Source organism: Rhinolophus sinicus, chromosome X (genome assembly GCF_036562045.2).
Source record: "Rhinolophus sinicus isolate RSC01 chromosome X, ASM3656204v1, whole genome shotgun sequence".
In the NCBI taxonomy this organism is placed as follows: domain Eukaryota; kingdom Metazoa; phylum Chordata; class Mammalia; order Chiroptera; family Rhinolophidae; genus Rhinolophus; species Rhinolophus sinicus.
The window spans coordinates 25,315,682-25,342,360 of NC_133768.1; the positions used below are offsets into that span (position 1 = coordinate 25,315,682).

Here is a 26,679-nt window from a genome sequence, read left to right on the forward strand (position 1 = left end):
GGAATGGCCATCAGAACTGTCATAGTATTACCCTCGATGTCCTGAATGTCATCAAAATGTCTTCCTTTCAATATTTCCTTTACCTTTGGGTAAAGAAAGAAGTCACTGGGGGCCAGATCAGGTGAGTAGGGACTGTGTTCCAATACAATGATTTGTTTACTGGCTCAAAAACTCCCTCACAGACAGTGCCGTGTGAGCTGGTGCATTGTCGTGATGCAAGAGCCATGAATTTTTGGTGAAAAGTTCAGGTCGTCTCACTTTTTCCTGCAGCCTTTTCAGCACTTCCAAATAGTAAACTTCATTAACTTCCAGTTGGTACTAATTCATAATGAATAATCCCTCTGATACCACAAAAGGTTAGCAACGTTGTTGCAACAAGTTCATGCACTTAATTGTTAGACCCAAAATATTGTCAGTACAGTTAAAATAAAGCGACTTCCAAGTGCCTATCCCAGATTTTGGGACTAACTGATGCAAACTATCATAGTCAGTCTGGTTGTTTTAATCTGAAAATATGTATAACTCATTACTTACCTAATGAAGAGTAAAGCCAATGAATGTAATGTTTTTCACGGCCCGTAGCACATCTTGCTGGCTTCCCTGTGTTGATATTTATTCTACTTTGCCTAAGGACAACAGCCTACTTAGTCATACACTGTTTTCTTTATATAATACAAATTCACATTCCTATTTTGTCTTAAGTAATAACATGACTTCCTGATTTGAGTTCTCTGAACCCTTTCAACAGACATCATGATGAAAGGAAAAAGAAATTTTCATTAAAAAAAAGATAAAGAGAATCCTAATTCAAATGTCTACTTTCAAGATTAGTGAAGGTACTTGAGCTTCTGAAGATTAAGAGCTCTCTATTTACATTTCATTTCCATTTTTGCTCAAATCAGCAGAGCCTCCAAATACAAACTGAAGAACATTTCAAATGGCCTAGTAGGTTTTCTGCAAGGATGAGGTATGTGAACTGGAATCAGGCCAAGATGCTTTAAAAATCTGTTCTGTTTAAAAGAGTCTGTACTAAAAAGACTCAATCTTCAAATTGAAAAATCACTCACCATTCAAAAGTCTGGGTGTGCTTGCTGTGGTTTTGTTGTTGTTATTGTTTTCATTTGTTTTATTTTGTTTTGTTTTTTTGCTTTTTAAGCAGGGCATTTTATTAATCTCTGCAGGCTAATTCTTTGTAATGGTGATTCATGGTCGTGGAGATAATGATGGCAGCTTGTAGCCCTACGCTATTTTCCAGCTACCCTGTGAGACACAGTTCTTTCAATCAGGAAGTATATATGGTACGCTTACTATTTTCAGAATAAAATGTGAGAATTATGGGAATTCAAATATAAAACAGTAACAGTTTGAAGCTTATAGTTCAATCAGGGAGTTAAAACACATACTAGAGAGAGTATCCTCAGAAAGACACAACAATGTTTGGAATTCCTAACCTCTTACATTTAGTAACTTAGAACTGCGGCAACATGAAAAAGACCTGTTCCCTCTACTCCCACATCTCTATCAGAACCATCAGTGAAATGGGGTAATAGAGTTTCCTACTGCAAAGTTTTTTTATTTCTTGTTTTCTTTTAACATATGTTGGCTTCTTATCTTCCTAATATAGTTTAAAAGTGACTTTGCTTAATGCAACAGAATGAATCCCTCTGAGGATCTTTGAGTCCCATGATTCAATAAATACCTGGTATATTTTAACTTAATTGAAATAAACTATCACAAGTTAATAAATTTAAAGAAATATACGTCAGTAGTATACCTATGATTTACATATAAATATATACATTCATGAGTATATAAGACTATAAATAAGTGTGTGTATGTGTATTATTGAGTTACTGAAATATATTGACTCTCAAATGTAATCTCCTTGCAGCATAGGTTTTGGAAAAGAATACCCACCTAAAATCCTCTTTTAGAATCAGAACACTTGGGTTAAATCCTGGCTCTACCATTTGTTATCTATGTGACCTTGAGAAGGGTTATTAGTAACTATGATCCTTGGTTCCTTCATTTATTTAATGAGGACAATATCTATTTTAGGTGACGTTGTGGAACTCAAAGCAACTCATATATGAAACTTCTTCATGTAATTCCTGTAAAGCATAACATAGATCTAAAGTATTATTATTTATAAAAGGAGATATTTTAGAATCTGAATAAAATTTGACTTTGTCAAATAAGTAAGTAAAATTTTTGACACCTCTACATAAATATCTGAAATGTTTCATATAGTGTGGAGTTCTCTGGGATGTGTTTTCAGTTACTGAAATGTCCAGCTACTGAGAGGGAAAGGGGCATTTTGCATGTCCTACCAGATGATAAAGAAAAATTAATCCCATCTCATTTATTGCTACAAGGTCTGACAATTAAGTTCGCGAACTCGTTGCAACAATGTTGCTAACCTTTTTTTGATATCAGAGGGGTTATTCATTATGAATTTGTACCAACTTGACAAACAGTTAATGAAGTTTACCATTTGGAAGTGCTAAAAAGGCTGCATGAAAAAGTTAAACGACCTGGACTGTTCGCCAAAAATTCATGGCTTTTACATCATGACAATGCAACAGCTCACATGGCACTGTCTGTGAGGGAGTTTTTAGCCAGTAAATAAATAACTGCATTGGAACACCCTCCCTACTCACCTGATCTGGTCCCCAATGACTTCTTTCTTTACCTGAAGATAAAGGAAATATTGAAAGGAAGGCATTTTGATGACATTCAGGACATCAAGGGTAATACAACGACAGCTCTGATGGCCATTCCAGGAAAAGAGTTCCAGAATTGCTTTGAAGGGTGGACTAGGCACTGGCGTCAGTGCATAGCTTCCCAAGGGGAGTACTTCGATGGTGACCATAGTGATATTCAGCAATGAGGTATGTAGTACCTTTTCTAGGATGAGTTCACGAACCTAACTGTCAGAACTCGTATGCGGCCCCTAAGGTCCCTATGTGCATATATGCTATGTTTGGCATGATACCCAGCATTGAGAGACATGTAACCTGATGTTCTAAAAATCTGAGCAATTTATAAGTACTACTGGTAATCAAGAGAATGCTCCCTTTTTATAATCCAATAGGACTGTGCCTTCCCCTTTTAGTGGTTCTAGAATGGCTAAGACTAAACCAAATTCTTCACAAGGAGCAAGTAAAGTGCCATTGTTTCAAAAGGCCAACATACGCCTATATATTCCCACGTTGCTCACTTTACCTGATCTTTCTGCACAATTACACTTGAAGTTTACATTTTCAGGTTGACTAGGTTTTATTAATTGACAGCACTGTTTTCTGTTTAATTATAGAGAAGGGTGTTTTCCTCTCATTCTTATTCTGTGCAACTGGGCCTTCATTTTATCGTTTCAAACATTCTATTCTTTAGCACACATTTTTCTGATACCAAGTAAATTAGGCTGGTATAGGACTTTCTGCCTTTCCTTCCGTCCACTAATTCTATGTTTTTCTGAAAGCTAGGTGCACCCCAAGGCAGCACTTCTATGGCTCCTATATGAAAGAGAAAAGTCTGACTCCAATGGTCAGACTTACTGTTTCTATCACTGCCCTATAGACTTTGTAGGGGACTCTCAATGGCTTTGTTCCCATGACCCAGGGTTAGAATTACAGGTGGTCATAAACTGGACTAGGCAGTAGCTGGCAACTCTGAAAACAGAATATTCCTCAAAAATAGTTTGGCTTTACCTTAATTTTGAAGAAAATATCACAAAGCATTTTATTTACCTATTCAGAAAATCTGGATGGAGAACCTATTTTTCCCAAGGCCCTGGACTGGAATTTGAGAGAATCTATACTCTGAGTAAAAGTTCAATTTCTTGAGCAAATACTACAAATTCTGTGTATAGACATAAGAACAATTTCCATCTTCATGTACCCATTTTCTAGATCTGAAAACTCTTACCCTCATAGCAGGGCTCTATCATTGTTGACATCTAGAAGACCTAGTGGAGCTCTTAATACTGAGGATAGCTTATTGTTACAGACCGAGCGTGTGCCCTCCTGAAATTCACGTTGAGGCCCTAACCACCAGTGTGATACCTGGAGATGGGGCCTTTGGGAAGTAATTAAGTTTAGGTGAGGTCATGAGGGTGGCGTCCCATGATGGGATTAGTGTCCTTATAAAAGGGAGACAGCAGAGCTTTATCTCTTTCTACCATGTGTGGACACACTGGGAAGGTGGCTCTTTGCAAGCCAGGAAAGGGGCTCTCACCAGGAAATGAATTTGTCGGCACCTTGATCTGGAACTTCCCACACTCCGGAACTGTGAGGCATAAATGTCTATTGTTTAAGCCACCCAGTCTATGGTATTTTGTTACAGCAGCTTGAGATGACTAAGACGTTGCTATTTGTGTAGCATTCTACCATTTGAAAAGGGCTTTCTCATATGTCATTCCATTAAATCCTAACAGCAGTCAGGCACAGAGGGCATCAGGAACCCAGTTTTACAGATGAAAAGACAAAGGGAGAGATTAAATAATTTGCCAAGGATTCCACTGTCATTCAAGTGTAGAGGTAGGACTTAGGCCATGTTTTCTCATTTTAGATCCACTGCTTTTAGCTCTACGTTACTTTTGGAATGAAATTAAGAAAAGACATTCTTATGTGTTTGTCTCACTAACATAAAAGTAATAATCATCATTGCTCTCATCATTTTCCCATAACCAACTATTAGCTATCTAGGTCTTTCTGTTAGGTCTCCAATACTCAAAAACTTTCTTTCCAAATCCCATATTTCCCAGGTGGAGCCAGGCTGAGCGGCCCTGAGATAACTCTGAACATGGCCAGCTGCTACAGAAAAGGTCTTGGTGGGTTGTTTTTCCTTTCAATGTGCGCGTGTGGGATGAAGGGCACACACCAGTGTTCTGTCATTTTCAGGGAGGTGCAATGGGAGGATGTTTGCTGGGGTATCTGATGGAGATAGTCAAAGTGACAAGGGATCATGTTTCAGAAAACTTTCATATGGAGGCTTGATAAATCTTATGGTCCCCAATGATCCTCACCTCCTGGTATTCATCCCCTTTTGGTGTCACTCACTGCATCAGGGCCGACCTATGTAACAAATAACTTACTGAAGAAGTAATAGTATGAATGTTAAGTCTAGATCCAAAAAGGTATTACAGCTTCTGCCTTGTACACATGGTTTACTTGTTCTTGGGGAAGCCAGTCACAACAGAGAGGAATCAACTAGACAGCACCCCCTCAAAACCCATGAGTGAACCACCTTGGCAGTGGGTCCTCCAGCCCGTCAAGCTTTCATGACTGCATTTCCAGTTGACTTACTGACTGCACCCTCATGAGAAATTCCAAGACAGAACCACTCAACCAAGTCACTCGTGATTTTCTGACCTACAAAACCTATAAGAGATAATAAATGATGATTGCTGTTTCAAGGCACTAAGTTTTGGAGTGATTTGTTTTGCAGCAATAGGTAACGGCAAAGTCCTTTTCCTGACTAAAGTAAAATGAGCCCAGCTCTCTTCTTTGCATATAGAAAGGTCACAATCCACTAATCCTTCCTGCTTACTTCATAAATGCTTCCCTTAAGACCGATACAACAGAATAAAGACCAGTAGCAAGCAATTTGTCATGTCGCTTCAAATTATTAATGAAGAAAGTGTGGTAAAGAAAGAAACGGTAGGTCCAAAATAATCCCGACACTTTTCCAAAATGTGAGGAGAGGTGAGACATTCTTAGGAGCCGTCCATGGCACATATCTAACCCTTGGCTTAGCTTCATCTAAATTGCGTGGTATCACCAGGAGGGAGTAATATTGTTCTTTATGCTCAGAGATACCAAAATATAACAGAAATTAAAGTCTATAGTTGCAATGTCCCATTAGGCCACAAGATAAAAATGCTAGCCTGTGAAAATCTGGAATTTCCTGTGGGTTCATCGCTTTCTGTTTTGCATTTTCTTATCTGCTTACTTTGTCTGAGTGTGCGATTCTTTATATTTATTCATCATCATCTTTATTCTAGCATACCAAAGAAGAAAAAAATCATTTTTATTAATTAATAGTTACGTTCATTATGTTTAGTTTTTAAAGTAGGTAAGTAGAACATTTGTGAATACAAATCTCTCCCTTAAAAAGAAATAAAATGAAAACATAAGCAATTAGCAGAAAATACTATGTTTACAATTATAGCTACATAACTTTAAATAAAGTATATTTATTTCTTCTATTATACACTCCATGAAAGATTAATAATTGAATATAATCATGATAGCTAATTTGGATTTTAAATCTTATTCAAATATAATTTGATTTAATTCTCATACAGAATTAAAAACTGCAATACATTAAATCAGAATTATGTCATGATATATGTTTAGTGTTAATGCAAAACAAGTAAAATTCTACAAACAAAGAAAAAAAAATATACACTTGTTTTATAGGCACATTTTTTTATGTACAAGTTATAATTACTCCGATGGAGCTCTGAAATTCATTAAGATGTTAAAGATCATTTCTATTATTGAATGTGGATTTCCATATACTCTATTAACTGGATACTAATGAAAATTAAAGCAATCATGAAATTTACATGTGAAGAAACGCATCCACTATGAACCTCGTTGTAACGGTTAATTGTATATGTCAACTTCGCTAGACAATGATGCCTAGTTGTTTCAGCACCACTCTAGATGTTGTTGTGAAGGTATCTTTAGACGGCATTAACATTTAAATCAGTAGACTTTGAATAAAGCAGATTAGCCTCCACAATATGGGTGGGCCTCATCTAATCAGTTGAAAGCCTTAAGAGCAAAGACTGAGGTCCACAGAAGAGAAAGGAATTGTTCCTCCAGACTGCCTTTGGACTCAAGACTGCAGTCTCAGCTCTTCCCTGAGTATCTGTCATGCTGGCCTGCCTTAAGATTTCACTTTCCAGTCCCCACAATTGCATGAGCCAATTTCTTAAAAAATCTTTTTTTCTCTCTCTCTCTCTTTCTCTCTCTCTCTCTCTCTCTCTCTCTCTCTCTCGTTTGCTCTCTCTCTCGTTTGCTCTCTCTCTCATATTCATACAGTATACAGTTATACACCACTTAACAATGGAGACATGTTCTGAGAAATGAGTTGTTATGTGATTTTGTCCTATCAATATCACAGAGCGCACTTACACAAACCTAGTGTTACAACCTGCTACACACCTAGGCTGTATGGTAGAACCTATTGCTCCTAGGCTATAAGCCTGTACAGCATGTTGCTGTACAAAACTAACGAGATTAAATCAAGCCCCCCAAAAAATGATGCCATCATGAGATGCGGTAAACACGAGATGTATGAGGCTGCTGCCAGCATGACACAGAATACTGTTTTACATTGTTTTTATAAGTAGAAAGAATATACTCTGAAATAATGTTAAAAAGTATAGTAAATATATAAACCAGTAACATAGTCGTTTATTATCATATCAAGGATTATGTACTGTACATAATCATATGTGCTATGCTTTTATACAACTGTCAGCAGAGCAGGTTTGTTTACACCAGCATCACCACAAACACATGAGTAATGTGTTGTGCTACGATGTTACAATGGCTATAATGGCATTAGGCGATAGGAAATTTTCAGCTCCACTACAATCTTATAGGACCAGCATTGTATATGGGGTCCATTGTTAACCGAAACGTCAATATATTGCACATCACTGTATATGGATGTACATACACACACACACACACACACACACTTATTTTTCTGGAGATTACTGACTAATAAAACTCTTATTCTTGTAGTGGGATTAAGCAAGTGATGCTTTGTTTAACCTTTGATATACCATCAAGGTCGACTGCACCCAAATTTATTTTTTGAGTTCCTTTTTTGAGAAGTTGTAACTATTTGTAAAAAATGCTATTTTGTGACTTTTATTTTATCTTAATGGTCTACCAAAAAACAAAGTGATATTCTACTTATTCTTTAAATAAAATAAAATTCATCTTATTTTTCATATGAGAGTCCACTGAGCCCTTTAAAAGTCTAAGGTACACTGTATTGTCTTAGTGATCATATTTTTCCTAAAGTGGAAACTTTTTGCTGGTGAATCATTACTTAAATTGTCCTAAGTATGCAAAAATGATCAGTAAATGGAAGAGTGATGGGATTGTTTAGAACTATGATACAATAGTAAATAAGTCTTCATCCTTTAGTTTTTTTGTTACATTGCTCAAAGTATTGCACCGTGTTTTAAGAAGGTATAAAATAATACTGGAGACATCATCTTTGGTGTCTGCCTTTAGCTTTCATTGAACACAGTTGAAAATTTTGAAGTTTTCATTTTACTCTCATAAATGTCAAAGGTAAGAGAATTGCCAGAGGAAGACATGTCACAATTATTACACATAATGGATGATAAATGCAAAGAGATGGATACCAGCATTCTAGACTCTAATGATGATGGTGAAATTGATTACATAGGTGAAATCTTAGACTGTGAGTCTTCAAATGATAATAATTTAGATGAATTTTCCCTAAACACAAGAATTGATGAGCGAACAATATATTTCTAAGGACAGAACGGAAAACTGGTATTTTAATATAATCATTCAACAGGAAGAAATTCATCACATAATATTTTGCTTGAAGAACTTGAACCATCTTGTTTTGCTAAACTGATCTGAGTTTGTGCTCCCAGATGTTTTGATACAAAGGAGTTTGCTGTATTTAAATTCTTACTAAAATTCCTAATAAAGTTGTTTTCATTACTATCTGTTTCTTACTTCTGTACAGTATTTGAAAAATAACTTGGACAGATAAAAATACAAAGCCGAAGGATTCATTAGACTTACATGGCATATGGCAATGATTATTTTTTCCTGGTATATTGAATGTTAAGTCAGAAACCTGACATACATAAACCCAACAATCTTTCGCTAAAGCGTTTCTACACTTCCTTATTTTATTAGGTTGGTGCAAAAGTAACTGCTGTTTTTGCAATTATTTTTAACCTTTGAAACCGCAATTACTTTTGCACCAACCTAATGTTCAAAATATCACTAAGGACGAGGAAGAAACTTATTAGACCGGTTGCACAACAGAAGATGCAGAAAACAAATATACTGCAAAACCTATGAACTTTCTTCAGTGTGGGTTTTTCTAAATGCACCTACTTTGCAAGTTGCTGCTGGGAGGGGTGATGCTCATTCTTCTTAAATTCCTTAAACATAAGCCAAGTACTGGGTGCTTCCTTAAGTCTACTTTTCTTTTCACGTGACAACCTGTCTGTGCAATCTCATCCACCCTAGGTAACTTTCAAATCTGTGTAGAGGTAACTCTGCTTGTGTTTTTAACCATTTCTCATTATGGTCTTTGGCTGTATCTTAAGCACATTTGATCACCCATCATCAATTCTTTGTCCCGAGTTTGTCTTTAGTTATGCAATCACCATCTTCCAAAGCACTGAATCTCAAAATCTTAAGAGGCAAGCCCTCTCTTAGATCTTCAATTGCACACATACAGTCAATGTCCAAATCCTGTTAATGCCAGCTCTACTGCATACCTTAACTAAGTTCCTTCTTTGCACTCCACTGCTACTGCTCTAGCTTGTGCTAGAACAATACCTGGCAAAAGATGCACGACACCTCTCTGGGCCAGTTCATCTCTGAAGAGCAGATGAAAAGATACTTGTATAGGAAAATGTTTGCTGTTTATGTAAGACTATTGTGCAATAGAGAAGAAAATGAAGAAGGACAGATGAAACTAAGCATAGATAATTCTTGTGAGACATATTAGATACGGATAAAGTAGGCAGAATATACACATTCTGAATAGAAAGGCATGGAAGGACCAAGTAGACACCAAGTATTCATGACACTTGTAACATCCTTAGCTCAGCCACCCACTGGTGACACTAATTTTGGTTTTACATGTCCTATGTCCTGTACATTAGGAGTATTTGGCCCTGGGTCTCTCGGACAGAGCAGGTGTATATTGGCTCTAGACATCCTCGTCACTGACCCTCATAACCATACAAAGTGGGGAAGGCTAAAGGGGCAGAGAGAGTCTCTCTCTCTCTCTCTCTCTCTCTCTCTCTCTCTCTCTCTCTCTCCACTCCTACAAATTCATCCATCATACCACTGCTAACCTAAGTCTAATTATGTATTCTGTCATCCTCTCCTGAAATATCCTTCCTTCTACAGCTTCCTTCTGCTTTTCAAAATCCTCTTCATGACGAGATCAAATTTAAATCCCTCCTGAAATCATTCTAGCAGCCCTCATTCAGAGCCAATCTCCCCTCCTTTTGGTCTCCCTCAACATTTTGTAATACTGCTCTACTGAAGTACTTATCCTAGACTGCCTTACCCGAACATACTTGTCCAAATACTCACCTCTGATTATGAACTTTTTTTATGACAAAGGCTGAATCTTATCTCTCCTGGTGTCCCGTCCATCACCTCTGATATTAACTAGCACAGAGTAAGCATTCAAATATTTACTGAACTCTTTCGTTGCCAGCGCATCCTGGTGGATGTAAATTTTGAGAACTGCTTATAGTTTTAACAGGTTGACAGCAGGTGCTAGATGTCAAAAGAAGGAAATGTATATGGTTGACTCCACTTATTCTAAAATAAGCAACTCTCTAATAGACAATACCTGAGTGGAAGATATTGGCTGGCATTTCATTAGCAATAGCGATTTCATAAAAATGTGGAGAACACAAGGTGCTTTTATTTCACCGTGAAGGATTTCACACATTTGGCTGAAGCAATGAATGATAGGTTGACAAAGCTGCAATGAAACTGTCAGCTAATTCAAAAATGCTGTCAGAATATCTCTATTGTCATATAGCAGAACGTTTCCCTTCTAAGGCCCTGTATATCAGCTCTTTAAGCAATACGATACAAATTTATTTTCTTAAAATTTATACGATGTCACCAAATTTCTCAAAGAATTTCAAACGGGTTTGAAAAAGCCTTAGCTGAAAAAAAATGATTTTAAAAGAAACAGTTCTCTCTTAAGACTTGGCATTCTATTTCAGAAGTTCCTCTCCCGGTTTAGCTGGTAAAAGGCCCTGTATTACAACCCTTGATATTCTCTCGTCTCCAACTTCATCTCATCATGATGGTATGTACCATTTAATGAGTAGTATGTGCGAGGTCTTCACTTTAGAAACACCATGTGATTTGATCTTCATAATCACCCTACTAGCTTCAGTATTATTATTAATGCCACATCACAGATGAGGGAATCATAGCTTACAGAAGTGAACCCACTTAGCCAAGGATATGCAGCTAGTAGATGACTGAGGTCCATGGTCCTGTACATTTCCAACACACATAAGAGACAATCCTATAATTAGACACCCAAATGCACAGAACACAACATTATCGATGGGAGCAGCAAAAATTATATTCAGATTACAGTAAACTGAGGTTCTTCCTAATATTTTAAGTTCTCAAATAAATAGTCCTTCCTATTTTTTGACTAACCAGCCCTTTCGATTTGTGCCTCTCAGGTTTCAGAATCATGCAGACATGAATTTAAATTCTAGTCCTATTCCTGACATCTTAGTTACTTAAGCTCTGTGAGCTTCAGTTTTCTGTCTCTAAAATGAGAATAATAACATCAATACTTCCTAAAGTTATAGTAAATATTAAAAATGAAGTAACGTACATGAATTACTTTGCTTTTTGTAGTATCACACACATAAAGGCTTTTCCAAATATTTGTTTAATTCCATTTATATCTTATTCCATCTTTTCCAAAGCAACCTTCTCCTTTTGGTTTTATTCAATCTCAATTTCTCAACCCCCCCCACCCTTAGTGGGGAAGCTTATTAAATGCTTTCCCACTAAGCATTCCAACAGCCCAATTAGATTATAATTAAAATAACAAGAGTTAACATTCATTGCGCTCTTAAAATGCTGGGATCTAAGTGCTCTTCAAGCGTTATCTTATCTAATCTTCCAACCTTGAGGTACATACAAGTAATCTTATTTTTATAGAGGAGGAAAGTGAAATCAGACCATTTATGGAGATTGTTTATTCAGGGTCACAAAGATAATAAGTAGCCAGCTCGGGAAGCTTGCCCTCAAAACCTACATGAGCTATTTCTATAGATTTTTAAAATGGTAATAGTGGGGGTTAGGGAGGTAGAAGCTATAGAAGCAAGGGTCTGAAATACAAATGTCAGATGTTCACCAGTATTATCTGCAGCATAAACACAGCAATAAGAGAGACTAGTTCTTTGTTTCCATATTCTCCTCACTGTTATGCGAGGTATTATGGTACGATGATTTGCAGTAGTAATGAACATGAACAAGGGTTTTCCATAATTCAGAAACCTCCAAGGACACAATTTTAGATCCGTTTTTATCTTATTTGTTTTTGGTCCCCCGACCTAGCCCTTTTGCAGAAGAAAATGACCCGGAATTGCTGATACATTCAGCAGCCAAAGAACTGAAGGGAAATGAGCAGCCTGAACATCAGAATAAGCAGGGAGAATTTTTCATTTGAAGGTACTTAGAATGAAATTTATTCTCTCACCTAGATTATTGCACCATGATTTCCATCAATATAATCACCTGAAAACAACAGATACCATGGAAATAGTTTTATACAGTAAAACATGTTTGTATTTTGTAGACCCATTACTTGAGATATTAGCATGGATATTACTAGTAGAGAGGAATTGCTTTTTGCTGGACTTTTCTCTTAACAGAATGTAATAACTATGTATAGATTTCCCCAACTGTTCAAAGTTATGAACTGGGATTTACCAAGGAGGGAAAAATGTTTCAATATAGCATTATACACTTATTGAATATTTTTCATTATTTCACTGATTCCTTTTTAAGTATTCTAGAAGTTTCAGGGCAATAAAGAAAGGAATACTGAAATCTTCAAATAAGAAAATACAATTTTATGAGCAAGTATTTTATTTCTGCTCATTCCCTGAAAACCAAATCTATACTAAAAAAATTCTATTTTGAACACAATTGAAACTTTATGAGTATTGGATTTCCATCCCATTTCATAGATTTCAAATGGAGATAAAATGAAGCAGAGCAGGGCTGCAAATGGCATTGTTTAGATAAACATATCTTGTCAGAATTACCCTGGTACTGGCACTAGAGGACCCAGGCATATTTGGAACTAAGATTCTGGCTTAGGCTCTTAATAAGCAACATGACTTGTCTCAACAGATACTTGCTTTTAAGAAAATGCTTTTTTGGACCATTTGGATTGGAATCTTTCTACTACCCTGTAAATATTCATGAAGGTAGTCATTCTTAAAAGACAAAAGCTTAGGAAAGCAGAACCATTCAAATCACTGGATATTAGTAGAGAGATACAAACCCGCCCTCTAGTCACTCAATTTTAATCTACATCACGAAAAAAAGTCAATACAATATCCAATAAAGACTGCAAGGGATAACGAAAAATGTTTAGACAATATTGAATGGATACTATAAAATAAATTAGTGTTAATTTTCTCTTAGGGAAAGATAGAAGTTATTTTTCATTAGGAAAATAACAAGTGACTTTCTATATGCTAATCTGCTCAGATTTACATAAACATCTTTGCCAAATTTCCATATTTCTCAGGCAAGAAACCGATCACTTTACTGTGTAACTGTGTAACGGGAATTCTGTCTCATACTCGCTAAGATTCACTTTTTTGGGGGCCAGTGTGTTGCAACCTGGTGGAGAAGCCTCACGGTTCCAGTTTGAGGGAGGAACACTCTACTACATCAATTGAACGGCTATCTATATTGGTCATTACAAGGCAGTTTTGCTCTTGCCTTGCTGGGTATAGAAAGCACACCCTATACTTTACACAGAACTACAGAATGTTAAGTACATTCTTCCTGTCCAAATTAGCTGTGGAAAAGACCGACCAGTTCCTTACCAAACTAGTTTCTCTTCTTCCTGGGCTCACCATTGGACATTTTCCAGCTTCCCTTGCCATTTGGTGTAGCCATGTGACAAGTTCCAGCAAACATACTATAAATGGAATTAACATGCACTACTTCCAGGCCTGGCTCATAACAAATTACAATGAGCAATACTCATTCCTCATCTGCCCGTTAAATGCATAGGACTCCGATGCTCTGGACACAAAAGATGGAAGGGGCTTGGGTCCCTGAACGATTTCCTAGAGGGCTGCTCATTTGGGACTGCACTAGAACAAAAAGTAAACTTCTATGGTAAACCACCAAGATTTACGAGCTTACCTTTATAGAAGCTAGTGCTACCCAATTAATACATTAGCATAGACCCAAATAAACTGAGCAACCAGAAACAGTTAACATTTCAAAATCAAGAAAAGTCTATTTTAATTAACAATCACTGCAACGGAGAGAGGAAATGTCTTTAGGAAATGCATAAACACATACCTAATTGCAGATCAAAAATGCATTTAATCCTAGTCCTAGTGATTAAGGTCATTTACAAAAACAACGGAACAAAATAGGAAGGAGTAAACAGACTAGAAGGAACATGGACTTTCAAGTCAGAAAGAGACATCTGCAAATTCCAAGCTCTGTTATTTGCTTAGTTTGTAAGCTTGAGCAATTTGATTAACCCTTCTCAGAAACTGTTTCTTATCTATAAAATGGAGATTATGAAATTTAGCTGACAGGATTTTGTAAAGCTCACACACACACACACACACACACACACGCACACCACATACTGCCTGATACGGAGGAGGCAGCCAGGCATTGTGCTTTCACTTCCTTAAGGAAGTGTCGACACAACAGAATGCAGAGTCTGAAGATGTAGACTCTTGGTTTTTGTTTTGAAAGCCTAGGCCTAGCCTAAGACAAAAGATTTGGATAGATAAAAGATAAAGGAAGGTTCTCTGTACTCCTGCCCTGGAAAAGATTCTTCTGGTTGTGGGAAGGGAAATGGGGAGGCACTGCAGGCGCAGTATGAAAATTCACTATCGATGTGTATCCCTGGAAGTAAGGTGTATGGAGGGAAGGGAAGAAAACCCGGGTGACCTGGACCTCATTCCTGAGGACAGCCTCTGAGGGGAACACCATGGAGAATGGTTTCCTCTACTCCTCCCACTATCACTCTCCCTGAACCCATGTACAGTCACTCTGAATCACTCTGTGTAAAGAAGTAGAAAGAAAAGAGCATGGACAGTGTTTAGGCAAATGGGCCTCAAACAGCCTCTCAGAGTTCCCACCCACCCCAGTGTGGCACAAGGAATGGTACAATAATTTCTGATATTACACAATGAGGGCATCAAAGTACCGGTAGCAGAGAGACGTCCAGATCTGGAAATGCCACTGCAGACGCAAATAAAAGCTAGTCTAGGAAGCAACTGCCTGCTTGGACCAATAACCAAGGATATGAGGCAGAGACTGGCATCTCCAGGGACGCCAGCCCAGCTAGATGACAAGCGAGGAACAAATGTTGTGTCACATCATACTTACCACGCCCACCACTCCATAGTTTGCAACTATAGAAGTCTGCACTGATGAAAATTATACTTCCTCTATTTTGTGGAATTACATTCAGTTATTGTAAGAAAACGTTATTTACTGAAAATCTCAGTATAATAGTTATAATTTACAAGTATTTTGCACTATTTTTATAAACGAGTGGGAGGTATGTGAACCTAAGTCATTACTGAAACTTTTCATACATCTTTCCTTAAGTTTCACATGCCTCTTACAAGACTTACTTCGATCAGTAATGATTGTTCTAGCCTCTTGATTGCTGGTCTTGTTTTTCAAATTCTGGGCAGCAGTAATGAGTTCTTCCAACTGGGGGCGCCTCTGTTCCAAATCCTGCAGTGTGGCCTGAAGGGACAAATACAACTTAATATTAAGGTTCACCAGCACTGTGCATTTCTTTTATGTAATACGAAGTAAAGTGTGATTTTCAAGCTAACCGAAGCACTTTTAGAAATAAACAAAGATGTTACTGGATATAAATCTCTAATGTGTAAGGCTTTATAGAGAACAATTTAACAAGAGAGGTGTTTCATTCTTAGCCACCCAAAATATTTCACAAGAAAATCTTGATCATAGATTTGCTTCACTGTTTAAGAGCTTAGACAGAGTCATTCCAGAGTACCTAGATTTACTCAACCCAATATATGAGTGCCAAGAATAAGAAATGTAATTTTGAATTATGACAATGTATTTAAGAGAAAGATAGCTCTACTTGTAATCTCATTCTGTGCGGTGTCAAAATTAAGGGGTATATTTCAGAAAGGGAAAATCACAGAAGTGATTTAAGAGATATAACTTGTTTAACTTCTTTGTACCTGAGATTCCTCACCTATAAAATGAGACTGATTTTGGGGAAATACCAGAATAGAAGTTAGTATTTATATTCTGTAGTACAACTAACTTTAATTTAATACTGCTTTAAAGCACCAAATAGAATGAAGCAAAGAAATATTTTTCTTATCTATAGGTAGCTATGTTAATCATTAAGAAATTCCTCTCTCCCTCAAGTGTCCGTCTATTGTCTCCGCCATCTTACTTTCTCTACATAAAGGGCCAAAATCCCAGTGATATTTACAAAGAAATTTTTGGGAAAAAAGGTATTACCCTTGTTCTCATTCTAAAATTGAATATATATATATATATTTTCAATTTTGGAAGTATAATTAATATTTGTTATTAATTTATAGCCATTATATGACAGATGTGTTACACGTTTTCTCATTTTTATTCCCCTAATAACCACACTAATAGGCAAGCTTTCAAATTCTTTATGGTTTTAAATCTGATGCTCTTTTTGCTACCATAGGAAGCTTATGAAAGTGAAGAGATGAAATGTGGTCGATAGTACTGTTTATGAAAATTGGTTATCTACTATGTCCTTTGACCGCTGCTGATTTTCTAAAGATTTTTGTTTTTGGAAAGGCCGGATTTGATCATTCTGTAGTATTTCTTTGGTGAAGAGGTAGGACAATAGGCCTTGTGATTTAAGCTCAATTGCTTTTGGTAGTAGTAAAATCATGGGAAGAACTTATCCAAACATTACACATGTACTTCGAGCATTTTGCCTTCTCTGTATTGGAAATTTGGAGGGGCTAACTTTTAACAAATTTTCCACATTTGTACACTGTGATTGCTCAGAAGAAAAATCCAATTTTCAGGTTTCTAACTTTTATGGTTTCTTTACAAAAAAGGGTGTTTGAAATATGGAACAAACTGCCAAAGACAGGTATTGAAGTAAGTGGCATAAGTCAATTGGAGGGAACTGAACAACTTTTAAAGTGGGAACCACCTAGTAGCAGATAGATTTTATGAAATAAGATGTTTTCCAGGGTTAGAATGTTAAACTCTGGTCATCTGTGACACAGCAAGCTGAAAAGGTACTTTGGAATTCCTGACTCTTAAATGTTTAATATATTTGACAGATTTTTTTTAAAAAAAACAGACCCAGAAACTGCATATAAAGTCAAATCTTCCCCTCAAATTTAACAAAGAACTCTAAATACACGTAGCTAGCAAAGTATACAAATTCATTCATTGACTAGTTTTTACATTTTATAAATATCGAGTACTAGGCACTGTTCTAGCTGCTATGGATATAGTAGCGAATGAATGTATTAGGTATGCTTTGTGTAATTTAAATGAAAATTTGTGTTTTTTGATACTTGGAAATTTTTAGATAACAAAATTTTCTTTGGCATTTTTCTTTGGTTTAATATTAATTCACCCTCAAACAACCAAGCTATTCTTTGCTTCTCACTTCTGGATATATTATTCAATGTTGGCTATACTTTTTTTTTCTTCTTTTAGGATTACCAAGTTTGTTGAAGGAGTAGGTTGTAGAAGCAACTTGATTAACTTTAATCTGAACCTTACCAGGCTCTAAATTGAACCCGACCACAATGAACAGCTTTTACTGCTGAAATTAGCAAGCATGTCAGTTTAGACTTAAAACAAGCTATTTTCCTCTCTAATGAACAAAGTACCTCTCAGGGTACTGTGAAACCTGTTCTCTAGTTGGGTGATTCTCTAATCTTGCTGACGGACACATGCTTTGTAAGCACCTGGGAAGATTATTAATGACATCCTTTGAAGCAGCCTCCTTAAAAAAACTAAGGAGATTCATAACTGCAATAAAACTGTGCATTGTTAATGTATTTCAAAACAAAATACTAATTCTTTATCTTACTCTTTGGTCAATACATACAACGTCCATTTCAAAAAGGAAATGGCACAATAATAACACATATTGCTATGGAATTTATCAGACACTAATATACTCATTAAATAGTGGTTCCTCAGAACAGAACGGGAATTTTCTCCTTCGATTTTCTTTCTAGAAATAAAGGGTAGGATTTGAATATGGCATATATCTAAGTATTTTTAAATTAAGATATTATAAAAACTGCCTGAAAAACCTTTTTGCTCATGAACAGAATACATGTGTGCAGTGAGAGGAACAATTAGGATTATTTTTTTCTTTTCACTGGGTTTTCTTCTGAGCATATTCTGTTTACTTGCTATTACAATTTTATTGACCTGGCAACTTAATTTTATAATCCCGTAACTTCTGAAATATAGTGATCTTCACCTCTAGTCCACCGAACCACCTACAGATGGGAGAACACCTTAGATCTAGTCATTACTCAAATTACCCACGTCCCAAATAGCCATCTATGAAATTCTGTTCTCTGCCCCCAATCTGGTGCTCTTACCAAATGCTACTCTCTCAAAATCAATGTTTCATCGCTAATCTTCATCCTCATATGACCTCCAGTTGTCTTCTACCGTTTAGCTTCCTCATTCTAGCTTGAGTCGTCTCTATCTGTCATGCTAAACAAGTAGAACGCTAATTATGCTTATTTATTTTCCTGATATGAGCCCAGATATTCATTACACATATAACTTAACTGAACAAAACGAAAACCATTACATGCTTAACCACACCTAAGGATGATGATTGAGCATGTATGTCTACATGGAATCTATCATTCTGGGAGAAACAAACACAAAAGAAAGGAATCAATGCTATTTCTAAGGAATCATAAGCCAGCTACTGGGTTTTACTAAAAACAGCTTACCCCTTGGAGATGAGAATTTATCATGGATTCCACTAGCTGAGCAAAGATGGAAGAAGAAAAAAAAGCTTCAAATCCAAAATGAATCGGAAGTCATTAATCCTACTAAGTCCCGCCAGGGTTGAGGTAAGTGATTATAAATAGCAATCTTATAAAAAAAAGGTATTAAACAATGAAGCCATACACACTATATAAGTAGGTCATTTTAGGCTGTGAGAAAGAATTACACTTTGTTATTGTATTTGCTAAAATGGAATTCTACCTAAATAATACTCAAATAAAAATCTTCATATGTTTAGTTGAATATTCAGAATTTATATGTCTAAGAAAAGACCTTAATAACAAACTCTTTATATTTTCCATATTTTTCTACAAAAATCAACAATCTTCACATAGTTACATTTAGAACAAAGGCTCATGGTGATTTTAATTTGTTGCCATTTTCAGGAAAGAAACACGAATTAAGTTGACATGTAATGTAAAAGTGTAGACCTTATACTCTTTTATCTACAACTTTAAAAATTAACATTAAATGTTGACAAGGTGAAATAGTTCACAAAACCACATTATGTATGGAAGAAAATAAGCGTTTGAGTCAGGTAGGTCCTAAACCCTAGCCTTTCTTGTAACTGAGAGTTTTACCTCTGAGGATGCTATCATCTGTCTCGCTTTCAAACGCCTCACTGAGCACCTCAATTCTGGCTTCTATTCCTGCATTCGACTGCTTCTCCAAATAGATTGGCCAAATCCAAAGTCATGTTTATTGTCTTCCACTTCCTCATTTCTCACTTACATTCGAAACTGGCTTGGATATTTTTGTCCTTGGCGTAACTTCCCTACTTCTCTGAATGTTCTACCAGCATCTCTATTGGTAACTTCTTCATAAAAACTTTCAAACGATAATTATCCTTTTGTCTTTCATTCATTCAAGAAATACTTTTTTAAAGCAGCATTTTATTTTTACACAATTTAAAACTTACAGAAAATTTGCAAATGGTAAAAGAATCCTACGTATCCTTGACCCAGATTGACCAATTGTTAACATTTTGCCACATTTATCATTCTATCATTTTCTCTCTGGGTGTATACATAATATCTGCATATGTAATATTATAGATATTGTTTTCTGAACTATTTGAGAATAATCTGCAGATATCATGCCCTTTACCATTAGATATTTCAGTGTTTATTTGTTAAGAACAAAGACCATCTTTTTACATAACCTCAGCTCAATTTCAAAGTCAGGAAATTTAACATGGTTTTAATAATATAATCTAATACACACTCTTCATTCACAGTATGACAATTATCCCGTTAACAGCCTTTCATTTACTGGTCTAGGCTCATGCATTGCATTTCGTTGTCATATCTCTTTAGTTTCCTTTAGTCTGAAATAGTTCTTTGCCTTTCTCTGAACTTCATATCAATGAATGTTTTGAAGCATACAGGCCAGGTATTTGGTAGAATGTCCCCCACTTTGGGTTTCAGCAAATATTTTTTAGTGCTTTTTCCAGTCATGGAGCTAAGCACAGGGGGTACAGCAATAAAGGAGGAAAAATTCTATTGTCAAAGAGAAAATGAACTAGTAGTGAGGACAGGCAGTAAATAAGCAATTACAGTAAACTGAGGTGCATATTATGGGAGGGGAAGCATTTGGAGTTAGCAAAGCATACAGCAGAGGTATCTAACTAAACATAGGGTCAAGAAAGGTCTTCTGAAGGAAGTAGAGCTTATGTGGTCCTTAGCCCTTTGTCTCAATCATACAAAATGTTTTTTTAAATCGTCTCTGAGGCTTCATTATCAATGTTTTTACTTTTTCACTTTTTAAAAATTTATTTTTCAATGATCATTGACATAAAATACTGCATTAGTTTCAGGTGTACAAAACATAGTGATTAGACATTGATATACCTCACAAAGTAATAACCCCAATAAGTCTATTACCCATCTGATACTCTACATAGTAATTACAATATTATTGACTATATTCCCTATGCTGTACTTTACATCCCTGTGACTGTTTTGTTTTCAATTAGAGTTGACATTTAGTATTATTTTATATTAGTGTCAGGTGTACAACATAGTGGTTAGACATTTATATAATTTATGAAGTGATCCCCCTGGTAAGTCTAGTACCCATCCGACACTATAGTTTTTACAATATTGACTATATTCCCTATACTGTACTTTACATCCTTGTGACTATTTTGTGACTACTAATTTGTACTTCTTAATCCCTTCACCTTTCTTTTCCAGTCCCCCAAATCCCCTCCCATCTGGCAAACATCAGTTTGGTCTCTGTATCTATGAGTCTGTGTCTGTTTTGTTTGTTCTTTATATTCCACATCTAAGTGAGATCGTATGATATTTGTCTGTCTCTGTCTGACTTATTTCACTTAGACCAATACCCTCTAGGTCCATCCATGTTGTTGCATACATTTTTTTCTTTCAGTTTTATTTGGGTTGATTTGTCAATTAGAAATTGTATATAAAAGTTTACAACTTGATGCTTTTATACACACACACACACACACACACACACACACACACACAGTGAAAAAAATCACCACAATCGAACTAGTTAACATATCCATCATCTCACAGAGTTACCTTTGTGTGTGTGATGAGAATATAAGATCTACACTCTTAGCAATTTTCAAGTACATATTATTAACTATAGTCACCATGCTGCACATTAGAGCTCTATTACTTATTTATCTTATAATTGAAAGTTTGTACCCTATGACCAACATCTCCCCATTTTTCTAATTCCCAGGCTCTGGCAACCATCATTCTACTCTGTTTCTCTAAATTCAACTTTATAAAGATTTTACATATAAGTAAAATCATACAGTGTTTGTCTTTCTGTGTCTGCCTCATTTCACTCAGTATATTTTCCTCCAAATTCATCTATGTTATCACATATGGTAGATTTCCTTATTGCTTAAGGCTGAAAAATATTCCATTGTGTGTCTGTATCACATTTTCTTTATCCATTCATCTGTCGATATACACTTAGGTTGTTTCCATATCTTGGCTGGCGTGAATAATGCTGCAATAAACATGGGAATGCAGATATCTCTTCCAGATCCTGATTTCAATTCCTTTGGCTATATACCCAGAAGCGGGATTTCTAGATCATATGGTAGCTATATTTTTAAATTTTTGAGGAACTTCCATACTGTTTTCCATAGCGGCTGCACTAATTTGCAATCCTACCAATAATACATGAGGGTTCCCCTTTCTCCACATCCTCACCAGCACTTGTTATTTCTTGTCTTTTTGGTAATAGCCATACTAACAGGTGTGAGGTGGTACCTCATTGTGGTTTTGATTTCCATTTCCCTGATGATTAGTGATGTTGAATATCTCTTCATATACCTGTTGGCCATTTGGATGTCTTCTTTGGAAAAATGTTTATTTATGTCCTCTGCCCATTTTTAAATTGGATTATTTACTTCTTTGCTGTTGCGTTGCATGAGTTCCTGATATATTTTGAATCTTAACCCCTTATCAGATATATGGTTTGCAAATATTTTCTCCCATTCCATAGGTTGCTTTTTCATTCTGTTGATTTTTTCCCCTTTGCTGTGCAGAAGCTTTTTTTTTTTTTAAGTTTGATGCAATCCCACTAGTCTATTTTTGCTTTTGTTACCTGTGATTTTGGTGTCATATCCAAAAACATCATTGCGAAGACCAATGTCAAGAAGCTTTCCCTCTATGTTTCCTTCGAGTAGTTTTACACTTTCAGGTCTTTAAATACCACTGTTGCTAATACCCACTGCAGTGGCCATGGGAATATGAAAGCCTTTTACAACTGGACCTAACTGACTGAAGACCCCAGCTGCTGCATTTGGAAATCCATCACTGTAGTGAACAGAAACCACGCCTCTCGCAGACTGCTCCCCACCAATGACTGAATGTGACAGAGATGCTAAAGCAAGACTTTCTTGGGAGACGTGGGGCTCCTCTGGCTGATTTGGGCTCAATGACTCCCCAAAAGCTTTGCTGAACCTTCTTTAGACTTCACTTTGGGGTGCTTCTACCCAACCTTCTATTATTTCCTTCATTCTGGGTCAGACTTGCATTTTGGTCTAAGGGTCTCCCACCTTTCCTTTCCTCCTTATTTCCTTTCATAAAGATATTTCCTCTAATGAAATCATTTCCTGTTTAATCTTTGCTTGGAACATTTAATCCCAGCCCCCCCCCCCACTAATACACCCACTTTTGGCCTTCTGAACCCTAAGCCTCTCATCAACTCTTTACATCCCCATAATATGGTGACTCCATGATATTACCACCTGGATGTATAGCTCACAATTATTGGACATTATTAACATAACTCTTAAGATTCCATTCAAGTAAATTACTAATTTTAAATTAGCTCTATTAAAAATCACTGCTACTTTTTTTTTTTTAAAGGGGCATGGCCATTATTTTCAATGAGCCTAGAATTTATTTGGAGGATAAGAAGATTTTGATGACCTACATGGTAATGGCGTGGTTCCATTATACACACGTAGCTTAGGAACACTATGATAGCAAAGCAAACCACCAGAAATCCTTTATATATAACAACCACTAGGCTTCCTGGAAGACGTGGCAAAAATAACTTTTGATTAAGTTTTCAGAGTATGGACGATAGCAAAGCTAAGACAAAAACAAACAAACAAACAAACAAACAAAACATCCAACCTCTTTGAGTAAGAAGTGCCTTGAGCAGACAGAGAACTCAATCATGGCCAAGTTCATTGTTGTGCAACTTGTGTAGTTGCACTGGGCTCTGCAGATAGGAGGACCCCATGCTTGGTTTACTGCACTGCTATTGCCTTTGAAATTCTTTATGTTTTTAAACAAGGGGACCTGCGTTTTCATTTTTCATTGTTCCCCACATATTTTGTAGCTGATCCGGACCTCAACCCTGAAGTTAGCAGAGAATAAAAGGTGTGCACTTTGTCTAAAGCAGTAGTTAATTGGCGATGGGGAAAGAATGCATTTGAACATGAATTAAATTATATCAATCAAATGTCTCTAACGTAGGTCCTGAGAACTTATTTTACATTTTTGTAAGTAGCAATCATGAACCTAAAGAATACATATTTGGGGGGAGGAATCACTCCAGGAAAAGAAAAATAGGACAGTTGGTAGTCATCCAAGATAGGACCCAGCAGTACCAATGTGTATTGAAGAAGCAAAGTCATTCCACTGTAGGAAAAAGAAAGCAAGGGACCTGCAAAGAAAGTGGTGAACCATCTGCGGAAAGAATTTGGGACTGAAAAGGGAGCCTGTGGTTCTGGCAACAATAATGGCTGCTGGAACCTCAAATTCCATTTCCAGTTTTAGCTAAGTATTAGTTGTTCCCAAAGCTAGGGTGGTCTTGGGAAATACATGAGAAACAACTAATAATTAATTCCAGTTACTAACCTACAACTTTATGCCCAGCTCTTGGCTAATACACATAGACAAATAAAACTTGGCTTCTTTCCTCAAGGAACTCACAACTTAGAAAAAAAAATCATAAATAACCAAAACAGTAGGAAATAACATAAACAACAATTGTTGTTTGTTGAGAACTTATATGTGCCAGAAGAGTCATAGAGTAACATAGAGTAGTGGTTAAGAGAACGGACCCTAGAGTCAGGTTTCTTGAGTTTGAATCCTAGCTGCCATTTACTTGGTGAATTATTTTCAACAAGTTACTTAACTGGTCTCTTCATTTCCACCCTGTAAAATGAGACTAACAAGAGCATATACCTCTTAAGTTTGGTATGACAACTGATAGGGTTAATATTTGTAATAATGCTTGGAACATTTCCTGTTATCTAATAAGAACTATAAAAGTTTTAAATAAAATATCAATCCATTTAATTCTCATAATACTCTAGGAACTACTGCTATCCTCATCTTACAGATAAGGAAAATGAAAGAAAAAGAAGTTAAAGCAATTTGTCCAGGATCACAGGTTAATAAGTAGCAGAACTTCTAACATAGGCAGTTTGGCTCCAGAGCCCACACACCTAAGAGCTATGATATCGTTACAAAGGACCTACGCTATAGTATAATATAGTATAGCTATACTATAGTATAATTATTATACAGTTGTGCTTGAATGGGACAGGAACATGAAAAGGGAAATTAACTATTTAACTAATGAACTGATTAGTACTGAAATCGTCAGGGTCCCTGCAATAAACAAACGACCCATTGAACGTGTGAGTAGGAGCCTTTCCTCCTCAAGGTCTGAAAGGCTAAGTGGATGGTGCAGTTAATAGAATCTGAGAAGTAGCTGCAGGGAGAGGACCTCCTGACAGGTGCTGTGGCTGTCAATATTGGGACCTAGCCATCATTCCCTGATTCACTCTCTTCTCACCCTCTGCTCTGTCGGTGCTTTCCAGTAGAAGGACTCAACCAACGGGCAAGGAAGCCCTTAGCTGCTGCCTGTATCATTCGGCCTAACTTCCTGCAGGAAGTTAGACAGTGAATCTGAGAATGTATCCAGCAAAAGTACCAAAATGAATGGTAAAGACAGAAACAACCACTAAAAGGAATCATTGAGGGGAATGTCCACAAATGGGAATTGTCGAGAAAGACTTCCTAGAAGGAATAGCACTACAGTTGAACCTTGGAAGATGTGGCTGGGTCACGAGGAGGGCATTATAAGGGAAAGAAAAACATGAGCAAAGACATGGAAATGAAACAAGAGTCTCAACTGGGCTGGCTGGTGTCCAAAATTCAGTGGAAATAATGGGAGATAAGCTCAGACAGACATAGTGGAAGTACTGTATGGTTGGTTCTTTATAAGTCAGTTTGGGGTATTTGCATTTTATTGTGAGGAACTGGGAAACAATGAAGATTGGAAAACCTGAAGCTATAGGAGCCAAGATTTTTGTAATTCCATCCCTTTCATCCCTTTGTACACCTTATTCTTTCTGGCTGGAATACCTTTATCAGTTCTTGGTGCTTACCTGGAAATATAGTAAATGGATAACCATAATGTATTGATTGACTAGCTGCATAAACATAATAAGGGTAAACAATGACGCAAGAAAGATAATTATAACTGGAAGGGTGTGGAAATTACTAGAACACACATCTCTGTTTAAAGCAGTGTTTATTAGTATTACAAGTTACTTATCACTGAACTATTGAAACCTATGTAACTTTACTAACAATTGTCACCCCAATAAACTTTAATTAAAAAAAATTACTTATCATTTGGCTAACTTTAAAAATGAAAAATATGATAGCTATTTAAGAAACTGTTATCAAACTCAAAAAACAATAGGGCAGACTATGAAATGCATTTTCTCTATTTCTTTGTAAAAATGTCTTTCTTTGTTAGTATTCTTGGGGGCTTAAAAAATGTTTCTTAAGCCTCCCAAGTTTGAGGCCTTTCTTGTAGTGGTATAATAAAAAGTGAATCTATTATTAATATGTTTTTTTTTTTAAAGAAAATTCTTTCCCTTCGATGAAAAAGAGATTATGATGATCATTGCCAAGTTATCTGTCACGGAAAACTTTTAAAGGATTGATTTACTTGTCATTTCATAAAACCCTTACATGCAAAAATGAAAACTCCTTTTAGTTACACAAGACAGTAAGTAAATAATGTGGTCTAAATTGGGGATCTTGAAATATAATTTCAAAATCAAGAAGAAAGAAGAATT

General features: G+C 36.3%; 1 protein-coding gene across 8 annotated transcripts in view; it reads right to left on the minus strand.

The window, feature by feature from the left end:
* DMD (dystrophin) overlaps positions 1-26,679 on the minus strand; it is a 2,125,071-nt gene that overhangs the window by 578,990 nt on the left and 1,519,402 nt on the right. For all 8 annotated transcript variants that reach the window (XM_074323908.1, XM_074323912.1, XM_074323913.1 and 5 more), the window contains one exon: positions 15,665-15,782. In XM_074323908.1, coding sequence (XP_074180009.1) covers positions 15,665-15,782 — 118 coding nt within the window. The remainder of the gene's footprint in view (positions 1-15,664; positions 15,783-26,679) is intronic.